General features: G+C 46.3%; 1 protein-coding gene across 4 annotated transcripts in view; it reads left to right on the top strand.

Moving 5' to 3' along the window:
• Nucleotides 1-13,387, top strand: part of hectd1 (HECT domain containing 1) — a 44,430-nt gene that overhangs the window by 22,805 nt on the left and 8,238 nt on the right. For 2 of the 4 annotated variants that reach the window (XM_072365422.1, XM_072365421.1), the window contains 13 exons: nt 2,834-3,811; nt 4,691-4,912; nt 5,661-5,794; nt 5,955-6,111; nt 7,909-7,979; nt 8,319-8,470; nt 8,547-8,601; nt 9,375-9,597; nt 10,020-10,102; nt 10,422-10,549; nt 11,322-11,523; nt 11,779-11,916; nt 12,733-13,217. In XM_072365422.1, the coding sequence (XP_072221523.1) occupies nt 2,834-3,811; nt 4,691-4,912; nt 5,661-5,794; nt 5,955-6,111; nt 7,909-7,979; nt 8,319-8,470; nt 8,547-8,601; nt 9,375-9,597; nt 10,020-10,102; nt 10,422-10,549; nt 11,322-11,523; nt 11,779-11,916; nt 12,733-13,217 (3,028 nt within the window). The remainder of the gene's footprint in view (nt 1-2,833; nt 3,812-4,690; nt 4,913-5,660; nt 5,795-5,954; nt 6,112-7,908; nt 7,980-8,318; nt 8,471-8,546; nt 8,602-9,374; nt 9,598-10,019; nt 10,103-10,421; nt 10,550-11,321; nt 11,524-11,778; nt 11,917-12,732; nt 13,218-13,387) is intronic. The other 2 variants (XM_072365423.1, XM_072365424.1) reach the window with 2 other exon arrangements.

The following is a 13,387-nucleotide window of genomic DNA, read 5'->3' as shown; positions in this document are numbered from 1 at the left end:
TGAAAGCGTTTCTATTTAAGATGTGTTGCTAACAGAGGTCCAGCTCTTTGTCTCTGTCCTCAGGTGGTTGAACTATGGCAGATGTGTGTGCCATCAACTATATATATACTTTATGTTGGGTTTTTGTTGCTTTTCAGCTTCTACTCTGAACCCTCGTGTATGTTCTTTGAGTGATGTTAAGTTAAATCAGTCAGAATACATCGTGAAGGAGCATTGGCTCTTCCTCAAGCTTCTGCTGAACGACTCTGTCTCTAATGCCATAAAAAGTCCAGCTATCCCAGGAGAAAATGTATTTCAGCCACCTGTTTCCACAGCCTCATTCTTTCAGTCACGGCCCAGAAACTAGATCGAGTTTGCATGCAGAGCATCTGCTTTGTTGAAAGCTCCGCCTTCTGCCTCAGCTCCTCCTCCTCACCCAGCGTGCAGGTGGAGCAGCTCTGCCTGTCTGTTTTGAGCTCGGTTTTACTGTTCGTTGTAATCGCGACCCAGAGACGCCTAAATTGCATCGCTTACGCCAGCAACTCGCCCCCAAAGCAGGAGGGGAGCGTTACAGTTGTGTTGCGGATAAGCGTGCCCTCAAACGCCGTTGTTCTGACTCAGCCAACGTAACTACACCATCTTTAAAAGGAGATGCGTTCCCAGTCTGGAAACCTTCCTCTCTGGCTATGCGTTAGCATCCTGTCAGCGGAGGAAGCGCTTTGATTTTCTCTGTTTTTTCGGCTCTTGACATCAGCAGCCTTGATGTGGCTGCAAGCATTCTGCTAATATAAAGCATTGTAAGCATTTAGTGACTGGAAGACATGTGTAGTATAGTTGGTCTGAATCTTGAACTCACTGATTGCAGCACTGTTTGTTGTGTAGCAGTTATCTTGTACTTGAGTTTTTTATTATATACGCTGAACAAAAAGATGAGTCAAAAGCTTATTTAGGCTACGCTGTGGCTAATCATTCTGAGATGAGACTCTGTGAAACTACTCCTGCAGAGGAAACTTATCACAAATATTTCAGGCCTTACTGTAGACATTTATTTCAGTCTTTCCTGTAAGTTTATAGTGTCTTGATGTATATTTTGTGATGTTGCAGATGCTGATCTCTTGTAATTAATTTCATGTTATTTCTTACATTTTTCATCTGTCATAAGTGAGCCAGTCAGATTCTTGCTAACTCTAAGTAGTGAACTGTGTGGGCTGAAGAAGGCTGGTAGTGCCACTGCTCATGGTGTGTTTTTAACCAGGTCTAATTCTGCATATTTATAGGCTTCATCAGTGTTTTTGGATTTTTCATCTCAGTCCAGGCTTTTTATTTTCCTCGGATCGTCTTTTCCTCAATGTTTGTGTCCCGTATGCAAGAGCACCTTCATCCCCCTTGTTTGACCTTCTGAGCACTCTTTCTTTCTTTCTTTCTTTCTTTCCTTCTTTTTTTTTTTGTTTTCTTTCTTTCTCTCTTTCTTTTTGATCTTCCTCTCCCTCGCTCTCTTCTTTCTTTCTTTCCCTCTTTCCATCTCTCTTTCTTTCAACATATTTTTGTAGAAAGTCACAGTGAAACAGCATTTTTATTACACCTTGCCTATTTTGTTAAGGTAAATGAAACGATAAAAACTCAAATTCTTTAGTTATACTTGCTGCATGCAGAATAAAATCCCATCTCTGTTCTTCGAAACAGTCCAAATAAATCAATCAGTGGTGCTGAGTATGTGGCCAAAGCATTCCACTGGAATCTACATATGATATGAAACAAATGGTGCAGCTAAAAGCTGGCATTCTGACGTTTTCTCCTCATTTTGTTTAGTTTTTCAAAGCATCAAATGTTAGCAGCAGCTGAGAATGATGTCGCTGTTCCGTAAAGGATCGCAGTGATAGTACGTACGAGCTTGGGATGATATTTGCACATCGCCCAGCAGGGGGCAGAGCTGCAGTCACAGTAACACATCGGCACGCATAGCAAGGGGGCATCTTAATGTGGTATGTGATCCAGAGGGATCGAAGTATCAAACTGCTGAATACACTTCAGTACTCCACCATCATTGGCGGTTGTGCCTTGACCCAAATGAACAGGAGAAATGTTCAGTGCTGCTTTTTGGGAAGTGTTACGGCTCCAGCTTTTACTCTGGCACACAGTGAACCACAGACACGACGGAGACACTGTCTCCAGGTAAGGTGAAAGGTTTATCTCGTACTGTAAGTGCAATGAAACTTTCACAAGAGCTCGGCCAATAACTTCTGCATATATCACAGGCCTGAATGTGGGCAGATGTACGTTTTCAGCAGCTTCCACACACTGCTGGTACGTTTAACACAACCATAGCTAACAGAAACTGGCTGCTGATGGTTATACCACCACAAGGAGTAAGAAAACCGGCTGTGGATTTTGGCACAGTTTTTAACTTTATGTGCTGTCCAGGCTCACTGGTGAATGTACATGTCGTGCATAAAGCCACGGGGAAAATGAATCGAACATGGCTGAATGCCACCGCCCACACGGAACCAAACAGACGACGTTACGTGTTCCATGTCTGAGGAAGTGATTATCAGAATACGCATCATCAAATTAGCTTTCCTTTTTGTCGCACTACTAATTTATTAGTTGATAAGATTTACGTTCGGCATTTATTTTCATTATGGTTTTAATGGTTAAACAAAACAAAGTCATTTGCTTTTCATTGTGACTTCAGAGGAGAATTTACATGAATATCTGATCTGGTTCACTGTGGAGCTGCTCTGACTGTAAGCTGCTTGTCTGCCTCCTTCTACCACTCTTTCTTTCTCTGTTTCCCTCTCTGCCGGGTCTCTGACATCCATCCGTCCATCTCCCTCCTATCTCTCTGTCCATCCAGGCTGGATTGATGTAACCTGGGATGCTGGCGGCTCTAACTCTTACCGTATGGGCGCTGAAGGGAAGTTTGACCTCAAGCTTGCTCCAGGGTACGACCCTGAGTCGGCTGCCACAGCGCCATCACCCAAACCTGTCTCATCCACTGTTTCAGGTCCCGCCTCCTCCACGGTGGGACCCTCTGTGACACCCGTGGCCATTGGCGGAACCACCACCACCACTTCGTCCTCATCGTCCTCCACCTCCTCATCTTCGCAGCAGCCTTCTTGGAGCAGCCTGGTGAAAAATAACTGTCCTGACAAAGGTGGGGCCAGCTCCTCCAGCAGGAAGGGCAGCAGCAGCTCGGTTTGCAGCGTTGCTTCCTCCTCTGACATTAGTCTGAGCTCCACAGCTGGGCTTCCTGGCACAGGGGGTCTGCAGCCAGACAGGAAGGCCGAGGGGCTGCTTCTTGACCAGGGTGTCGGGGTGGGTGGAGTAATGGGAGGAGGAGTTGGCTCTGATGGACATCAGCAGGAGCCAATCGTTGTGCTGTCTTCTGCTGCAGAAGGTGGATCTGGTTCAGCATCCAGCTCCGGGACACTTACTGCTGACACATCTGCAACCGGAGACGAACATCACTCACCGGCAGCAACATCTGCCACTGACCCAGCAACAGCCATCTCCATGGGGCTGGTGAGCGTCAGCTCCCCCGACGTCAGCTCAGTGTCCGAGTCCTCCAGCAAGGATACGCATGCTCAGAGGCCTCTGTGCTCAGCGGCTAACACGCGGCTGTCAGTTAGCTCCCTGCTGGCTGCCGGCGCTCCTATGAGCTCCAGTGCCAGTGTGCCCAATCTTTCATCCCGAGAGGCCAGCCTCATGGAGTCATTTGTGCGCAGAGCACCCAACATGTCACGCACCAACGCCACCAACAACATGAACCTGAGCCGCAGCAGCAGTGACAACAACACGAACACACTGGGCAGGAACGTCATGAGTACTGCCAGTGAGTACTGCAACCCTGACACACTAATGCTACAGTATCTGTACAACAGTCCATTAACAGTAGCAGTTCTACACTAACATTCTGCTTTCCCGGAGCATCATTTTGTGGGGTCATTAAGTATCTTAAGCATCACCAAAGTGATACCGCCCTTCAGTCTTGAAGTACTACATGAGAAATGGGGGTCAGTCAACAGATTATTGAACAGAGAGGAGCACATTAAAAAGTGCAAAGAAGTAGACCAAGTGTGCATGGACTGTTTACTGTGATCCAGATACTTTTCCTGTGTTTTGAGCCACTCACTGAAGATGCATTAACTGTTGTTTGTCTCATATTGCTGGTCACCTCTTAACCGCTACATCAAAAGTAAAATGACTAATACCACCCCAACTCTGTTGGAAATGCAAAATACTAATGGGGGAGGCTGTAAAAGTATGTTTTACACTCAAACACAACTGGTCCAGTTGGTCTCACTGCTTTGTGTTGTATGTACTCGAACTCAGAGCCCCTGAAACATGCATATCTGCAGCTCTGTCAAATAAGGCAGAGTTTCTGCCCTCATATGTTGCTTTTATTTAAAAAAGGGACCAAAAAAAGTCTCCTAATAAGGTCCTTTTAAAATGAGTTTTTAGGGCAATGAGCAAGTTAAAAGTGATATAGAAATCTGTGAGAACTGGGCGCTGTTTGTGCTGAATGAGGGTGGCCTGCACTCCGTTAAGCATTTGGTTTTAATGCTGTGTCTGATCGGTGAATGTGGGAACAGCATGAGCATCCTCCAGTGAGTCACCAGGTGTTTCCTGTCAGCTGACCTGAAGCATAACAAACTTTATGTACTGTGTGCCTCTGACCAACTAACTGCTGTTTGTTCTTGTTTGTTTGCAGCTTCTCCTCTTATGGGTGCTCAGAGCTTTCCTAATCTCACTACCACTGGTACCACCTCCACCGTTACCATGTCAACTTCCATAGTAACCAGCGGCAATAATGTAGCCACCGCTACTACGGGTTTGTCAGTGGGCCAGTTGCTAAGCAACACCCTGACGACAAGCCTGACGTCCACGTCCAGTGAGAGCGACACAGGACAGGAGGCTGAGTTCTCCCTCTATGGTTGGTGCCCACACACACTGTGCACATGCTCATATTCAGCCTGCTTCAGCTAACTGGCTGCCTTAAACCGGTTTTTCATTCACACTGGTCAGGAAACCTGCTCGCATCTGTTAACATCTGGCTTTTGAATGCAAAGCGAAAGTGTTTAATTCAGTCCAGCATCAAATGACAGAGGTCAGGTATTCATTTGGCTCCGGCTCAGCTCAGCACAGCACTGATGGAGTCCCAACAGCTAATTCTAAATGAAGGTCCTGACTCTGGAAGAGTATAAGAGTGTGGGTACAGCTCATCTTGTTTTTCACTGACCATGTCATGTCTCATGGAGGCTCTGAAACTCACAGCAACAACACGCAAGACAAGAGAGAAAGCTTAACCTTTACCTGGCTGCAGCAGTTCACTCTGTCTTGCTGTGTGGAGCTGGCATCAATATCTGGTCAGATAAATATCCAATAAGCATCCAACATGTGGAGAACAACCGACAGCACTGTTAGCTATAGATGCTAAAATAGCACAAGCTAGCCATCGAGCTAAGCTTTTCGTGTCCCTCTGTCTTTTCATGAACTGAAATGAAACAATGTGGCCCATAAGGTGAATTTAGCCTTGGTATTTGCATGTTGGGTGCTCTGTTCATCAGACTGAAAGCAATCCCCTTCCACAGTTTGTGCAAACCATCCATCCAGCTTTGTCCTGTGCTCCCTGGACTATTCCCAGCTATCTTACCTTGTTTGTGTTTGTGTTTTTCCTGCAGACTTCCTGGACAGCTGCCGTGCCAACACACTGTTGGCTGAGCTGGACGATGAGGAAGACCTCCCGGAGCCTGATGACGATGATGATGAAAATGAAGATGACAATCAAGAGGATCAGGAGTATGAGGAGGTCCTGGTATGTCAAGTTACTATTGTTTAGTTGTTTTAGCTGCTGAGGCTAAAGACTTTTCATCTATGACTTGTCTCAGTCTGCTGTTTTTAAATTTAAATGTTTTTTTACACGATTTAAATTTAAGTGTCAGACCTGAGTGTGTGGACTGGATTCCTTCTTATAGGAGGAGGAGGAGTACGAGACCAAAGGAGGACGCAGGAGGACATGGGATGACGACTTTGTCCTAAAGAGACAGTTCTCTGCTTTGGTCCCTGCTTTTGACCCCCGACCAGGAAGAACTAACGTCCAGCAGACCACCGACTTGGAGATCCCCCCACCAGGCACGACACATGCACACTCCTGACTCCTGAAGCATCATTCACTTCTGCTTTAATCTGAAGCCGACTTAAATCTGAAACACATGTTCACGTATAACATCAAGACTTAAATGTGTGTTTAACAGTTTAGTTTTTCTCAGGGACTGTAAGTGCAGGAACCATTTTTTTAACTAGACTCCAAACAACTAAGTGTTTTCATGTAAAAGTTCTCTCCTCCCCTCTTGTTACACCCGCTGTGGACACAGGAACCAACCACACACAGAAGCACTGCAGAAAACTGAGCAAACCTCTGTCTTTCTGTGGATTCTCAAAGTTGAACTGCTTGTGATTATTTCTAAGAAACATACCGGATTTTGCACACTATAAGGCTGACCTGATTATAAAGCACAGCCTCAGTTCTGGGGTCCATTTCTGTACTGAACCCATACAGAAGGATCACCTGATTATAAAGCACAGCCTCAGTTCTGGGGTCCATTTCTGTACTGAACCCATACAGAAGGATCACCTGATTATAAGGCGTACTATTACCTAATGTTCTCTGATTGGTTTATCGCTGCCAGCACACGTAGTGCATGTGTTTTACGTCCCTGTGTCAGCGGGAAGTGGTCCGACGGTGGCTTTTACACTTATAAACTTATAGACTGCACATCGGTCTGCACTCACTGGGACGTGGGCAGAAGCATTAATGATGACACGATTCAGTCGCTAAGTACGAGCTCGAGTCAGTCTTCGCCCCATTCAGAGTGAATGGCTGGGATCCGCCTAACCCTGGATTCACACCGAACGCAAAGCCAGCGACAGAAGTGGCCAGTTGCCATTCATTTCCAATGTAGGAGAGGGGGAGGGAGAGTGATGCAGGGGGCTTAATGCCTCCATGAATGCTCGGCGCTCCCCGCAGTAAATTCAAAATGGCGCTATCCGTGACAGATTTTGGAATCCGGTGCACTTTATATGGTGGATGGTCGTTTTTTGCGAAAATTAAGGCTTTTAGGTGCGACTTATGGTGTGGAAAATACGATATCCTTCCAATTTTTAATTCCATTTTCACTTGTTTGAAAGAATTCAAATAAGTCTCAGCGTTCGCTGAAGCTCTGCCACATCGACAGATTTCACATTCAGATATGAACCTTAGTCCTACTAAAACAATGCTCTTGTTATGGTGATTATATGAGTGCAACACTAAGGATAAAGTATTCATGTTTACATGTTATAGAGCAGTCTGATTAAAGGCTCACACCTTTACTCTGTCCCTTTGCCAGTGTGATGTTTGCACCAAAGCTTTCATTAACAGCCGTATTCATTCTGTCATGAAGGTGTGTGCAGAACATGTCTACGTAATGCAGCCAATATCAAGTACTCCACACAGCTCAACTTAATTATCATTTGCTCCAAGACAATGATACTGCTGTGCATGCATCCACTGACGGCAGCATCTGTTCTGTCAGCATTATGAGGCGTATCTACAAAGCCTCATTTGTCTTCCTCTTATTTATCCATATAAGTAACCTAAAAGTCCTGGTTTTAAAAACACTGGCATTAGCTGCTGAAGTGGTAGTTTGTAGTTGTTTTTTTCTTTGTATTTAGGAGCTCAGTCTTTGTTTTACACAAAACAGGAACAAAAATCTGGTGAAACGAAATTAGTCTTAAGGTGAATATGAAATAAGGTTAGATATAGAAAATAATGTTACTTCTAAACGAGTTCTCTGTATTAATTTAGATTTTCTGTGCACCCACGCTCACTCATTTTGGTTAATCTGGCTTGTTTAAAGCACAAGTTAACTTGTGGCTCTGTTGGTTCAGGAACACCTCGGTCGGAGGTTCGGGAAGAAGTGGAGTGTGCCCCGTCTCCTCACCTGGTTCTCACTCTAAAGGTAAGGCGAGCAAACCAAACCTCAGCCAGCAGCTACACAAATGATGGAGTCACCACTCCTGGAGGATGTTCATTCACTGTTTGGTTGTTGTAAGAAAAAAGATCTCGTAAGTCCCAAAACTATTTTACTCGATAGCTGAAATAGCTTTTTTTATTGATTTATTTACCAGATCTAGTAGGAAAAACTTGAAATGACTCCTTGTAAGAGCAGCACAATCCAAAGGCAGTTCTATGCCTCGCAGACATCAAGTTAACGTTGAGATGATTAGAAAAACCTTCTCTGCCCTGTTTCTCTGTTAGCTGGTTGCTGATCTGTTGTGTGGGGCTCTGTGTGCATTAGGTAGCCGGGCTGGGCACAACCCGGGAAGTTGAGCTTCCACTGTCCAACTACAAGTTGACCATCTTCTACTACGTGCAGCGGCTTCTGCAGCTCTCCTGCAGTGGATCTGTGAAGACGGACAAACTGCGGCGCATCTGGGAGCCCACATACACGTAAGAGTCTGAATCCAGCTCACAGGGTGACAAACTCAGAGGTTTGACTTTTCACTGACACTTTGCTGTCCTGCAGGATCATGTACAGAGAGCTCAAAGACTCCGACAAGGAGAAGGAAAGTGGGAAGATGGTGAGTCATGCTTATCACAGTCTCTCTTTACCTTTTGCAGAAGACAACTTGTAGGTACCCTTTACTTCCCTCCCCCCTCTATCTCTGCACTTTATCTTTCTGCACTTCCTTCTATGCCTGCACCCTATCTCTACTCTGTCCCCTCTGACAGAGTCGGACTCCTGGGTTCCTTCTATGTAGCTTATTGTTAGCTTTTTATAAAGCTGTTATATCTTCATTTGTAAGTGGCTTTGGATAAAAGCGTCTGATAAATACAGAAACAACTGAGGGCAAAATTATTTCCAGTAACTGATGACATTCATTTGGGGCCTCCCCACTGATAAAAGAACATGTTTTTATATATTTTCTATTAACATGTTAATAAGACCAGACATAATCCGTCACCAGTGCTGTTTGAGCTGCACCACCTTCAGTCTCTGGGTTCTTCTGTGGGGAACAGACTAACTGCCTGAGTACTTGAAGTTATTTTTCATGTGCTGTGAGGAAGCCATGCCATGAAAAGCTAGCACAAGCTATGAGGTTGGTTCATTGTAGCTTGATCTAGTTACTCATTTCATGGCAGATGAAGATGTGGGTATGTTAACATACTCATACATCCCTATTCATAGAAAAATGGTGTAAAGTCTTAGTAAAGTGGGGATTGTTTGTTTTTCACTGCAAAAAAAAAACAAAAAACAGCAAATAAATGAATAACTGCTGGAGTGAGACTTTAAGCAAGCTAACAAAAACCACCTGATCATGGGCACTGACGTCTGATCGGTTTCTCTCTGCAGGAGCTCTTTGAACAAGGTGTTGGGGGTCGTTCAGGTGGTCTGAGCCCCACCTCGGTTTCAACCAATCACAACGGTGAGATCCTGGGCTGGGCGAGGGAGGCAGCGCAGGCCAAAGCGGGCTGCAGCCAGAACGCATGTGGAGTTGAGGATGTCCTACAGCTGCTGCGCATCTTGTACATCATTGGAAGAGACTCGGCCTCAAGTGCACGCACGTTGCAGGAGGGTAGGAAAAGCATAAAAACTGTTCAGCCGAGACCGTTTTAGGGTTCAGCTTTCATTGATATTAGTTATTACTCCAGAGAATATGATTGTCCTTAGTGGGCCTAAGAGGCAGAAAAGTGTCAGTTGTTGCTGCTTTCAGCAGCACTTGTTTCATAATTCATGAACTGCAGATGTAATGATTGTAAATGTGTTCAGATATGATTGAGGGATTCTGTTTGCATGTTGCTTTTACATTCAGAACATGGTTGATCAAATATCAACTGCCTTTTGTTGTGTTGTACAGTAGAATTAAATGAGACTTTTTTCTATGAGTCAGAGAAGAAGCTCCTTTAAATAGTGTTTTACACATCATTTCTTTAAAGGTCTGACTGTCTTCTGAAAGCACTATATTAGCAGTTTTTGAGTTTGGGCTTGTGCTTGCAGATGTTGAAGAGCTGCAGTTCAATGCACCACCAGAGGAGTTCACCAGCAAAAAGATCACTACCAAGATTCTGCAGCAGATCGAGGTCAGTTAGGATTTGCTGTTCGCTGGCGCTCTGCCTGTCCTTTTGCATGCTTTCCCTGAGCTCTAGTTTACCCAGGTTTACTGGGTAAATAAATGTAATAAATCCAGTTTTCACCAGTGCTCCAGTTAGCCCAGTCTGAATTATTCAGCCTTTTCGTCTTGTTTGACATCTAAACAGACTTTTTTAGATGAGCTGTGAGCCTTTTTGGTCCCTGTATTACAGCAGAAGGTCATGTGTTCAGGTCATGTGAAACGGTGAGCAGGTATTAAGCTGTAAAAAAGGTAATGGAACTCTGTTAAAATGTCATTTCCTTTCCCAGGAGCCTTTGGCTCTTGCCAGTGGAGCGCTGCCCGACTGGTGTGAACAGCTCACCTCAAAGTGCCCTTTCCTGATCCCCTTTGAGACCAGACAGCTGTATTTCACCTGCACTGCCTTTGGGGCCTCCAGGTGAGTCTGATGAACTGGGAGAGGGGGTGTTAGCTTAAAATGATCCTCTTAATGAGCTAAAAAGTGAATGGATGATAAAACTGAGCTAATAATGATGTGACTTCATACAAACATTGTGTTGTTCATGTTTTCTCACCTGAATGAAAAGCCTGCAGCCTCCTGCTCTGTAGCAGCGGGGTCTGCTGCTACAGAGCAGGAGCAGGAACAAGTCTCTGCTGCAGCAGGGTATGCTGCTACAGAGCAGGAACAAGTCTCTGCTGCAGCGGGGTCTGCTGCTACAGAGCAGGAGCAGGAACAAGTCTCTGCTGCAGCGGGGTCTGCTGCTACAGAGCAGGAGCAGGAACAAGCTGCGGCGGCAGCAGCTTGTTCTGACCTCAGTTTGGTGCATCACAGCCCGAAGCTCTCTGAGACATGACACTAAATGTGGTCACCTTATGGAAGCTCTCTAAAGAAGAGGCCACAGGTTGTGGTGAGAGCTGAAGGGCCGATGATATGCTGGATCTTTAGGTTTCCAATAAATCTTTTTTAAAAATCGGGTAAACCTGCTGCACAGCTGAACAAGAATGTCTGCTTATTCTGTAATATTCCTCCAGAAAACGGTCGTGCTCCTCTGCCTTCTCGGCTGTTATAAATCAGAACATTTTCTGTCTGATGTGCTATTTGGAGCTCGGATCCTCTGCAAAGAACTGCTCTGGCATCAGTTTCCCACCCTGCTCTTTGACCTTGTTGCTCTTTCGCTGTGTGCTAACCTGTGAGCTTGGTGTTTCTGCAGGGCGATAGTGTGGCTCCAGAACCGGCGGGAGGCCACTGTGGAACGCTCCCGGCCGTCCACCACAGTGCGGCGGGATGATCCCGGAGAGTTCAGGGTGGGTCGGCTCAAACACGAGCGAGTCAAAGTTCCCCGAGGAGACTCCATGATGGAATGGGCGGAGTCTGTCATGCAGATCCATGCCGACAGGAAGTCGGTGCTCGAGGTAAGAAGTCAACTGAAAACTGGATTCAGCAGGGACCATCGGCGGCTTTTTATTACATTTGATAGTCACTGCTATCACTGACGGTTATGAGTTGAATGAGAGCTCCACTCAGTGGTCTGCTCTCAGCCATATCTGTGGCTTAATTCTTCATTTTTCTGCCTTTATTCAAAGCCGCTGTTCTGTATTTGAATCAACCTGTCAGTGAGTGTGTTCAGCCTTTGGCGGTTAGAGCTTGTGCGTTTCTCCTCTGCTCAGGTGGAGTTTCAGGGTGAGGAGGGAACGGGTCTTGGTCCGACTCTGGAGTTTTACGCTCTGGTGGCTGCACAGTTTCAGAGAACATCTCTGGGTATCTGGCTGTGTGACGACGACTTCCCCGACGACGAGTCACGACAGGTCAGGCGCACAAAACCTCTGCTGAGAGAGGGGTCTGCTTCGGTGCTGTTTGTCCTAAAGCATCTAGTTACTTTCTTTTTTTAAAAAGTGTTCATCATGTAAAGTGTTCACTGCTGGAGGTAACGAGACGCTGAGCATGACAGCTGAAATGCTACATGTCCTCACACCCAAAACCCCGAAAACAAAGGGCAACTCCCACAAATGAGTATCCAGATAGCAGAAAGTATGAAAACGTAAAACACTGTCAGAAAAATGCCACAGAGACTGAGAGCTGCGACTTACAGCCGGTACCTTAAAGCAGACACGCTGCTTTAAGGTACCGGCTGGAAGTCGCATTTATTTAGAAATGTATTCCACAAACTGTCTCTGGGACACTTCGGCCGATGGGGATGTCCAAGGTGAGGGGACCTCGTCCATGCTGATGATGTGACCCGGGGACCTGCTTCTCATTGGATGAACTCACGGTCGGCCTTGGCTTGGAGGTCTGCCGGCAGCGTCTGACACACCGTGTCCCTGCTCTGATGGAGGACTGGTTCCTCCAGCTCTGGCCACCTCGCTTTGAGCCGGCGATAAAACATAAAAACAGATGAAATAATCTCACATATCCTCTCTTCATATGCTGAAACCTGGGTGAACAAATGCTATCATTCACAGCTCCATTTGTAAAGGTTTGGATGTGCAAATGAAGGTGGCTTTTCCTTCTCAGTGGAATAAGCATCACCACTAACAGTAACTGACAGTGTTTTATTTGTGCTTTTCTTCTCCTGTGACTGTGGTACCGCTAACTGAGCCTCATGCTGTGTCTGTGTCCACCAGGTGGACCTCGGTGGTGGCCTGAAGCCTCCTGGCTTCTACGTTCAGCGTTCCTGTGGGCTGTTCTCGGCTCCATTCCCTCAGGACAGCGAGGAGCTGGATGGAATCACAAAACTCTTCCATTTCCTGGGAGTTTTTTTGGCCAAGTGCATCCAGGACAACCGGCTGGTGGACCTGCCAATCTCTCAGCCCTTCTTCAAGCTGCTCTGCATGGGGGACATCAAATCCAACATGAGCAAGCTGCTGTACCAGTCGCGTAGTTCGCCGCAGGGCCACGCCCCTGAGCGGCCCCCGTCGCAGCCCTTCCTGCTGCTGTCAGAGCTGCAGTCAGAAGCATCCACAGAGGAGAGCCAGGAGACCTACTCAGTGGGCAGCTTCGATGAGGACTCCAAGTCAGAGTTCATTATGGACCCGCCTAAACCCAAACCGCCCGCCTGGTACCACGGCATCCTGACCTGGGAGGACTTCCAGCTCGTCAACCCTCACCGGTAAGAACAGGTCCTTTCTTTCATTCAGCTCACACTCATCTGGAGCTGATCCACTCTTTATAATCAGGCCCGTTAGAGCCCAGGGTCCAGTGCACGGTGTTGGTGGCTACATGTGAACACATCCTGTGTGTCTCAGGCTCTGTAGAACCCGCTGTCCACTGCTGTGAACA

This window comes from Leuresthes tenuis, unplaced genomic scaffold (assembly GCF_036924035.1).
Source record: "Leuresthes tenuis unplaced genomic scaffold, fLeuTen1.0.hap1 SCAF_15, whole genome shotgun sequence".
Taxonomy (NCBI): Eukaryota; Metazoa; Chordata; class Actinopteri; order Atheriniformes; family Atherinopsidae; genus Leuresthes; species Leuresthes tenuis.
Note: the sequence above shows the minus strand (reverse complement) of the source record. Positions and strands in the feature narration are given on the sequence as shown.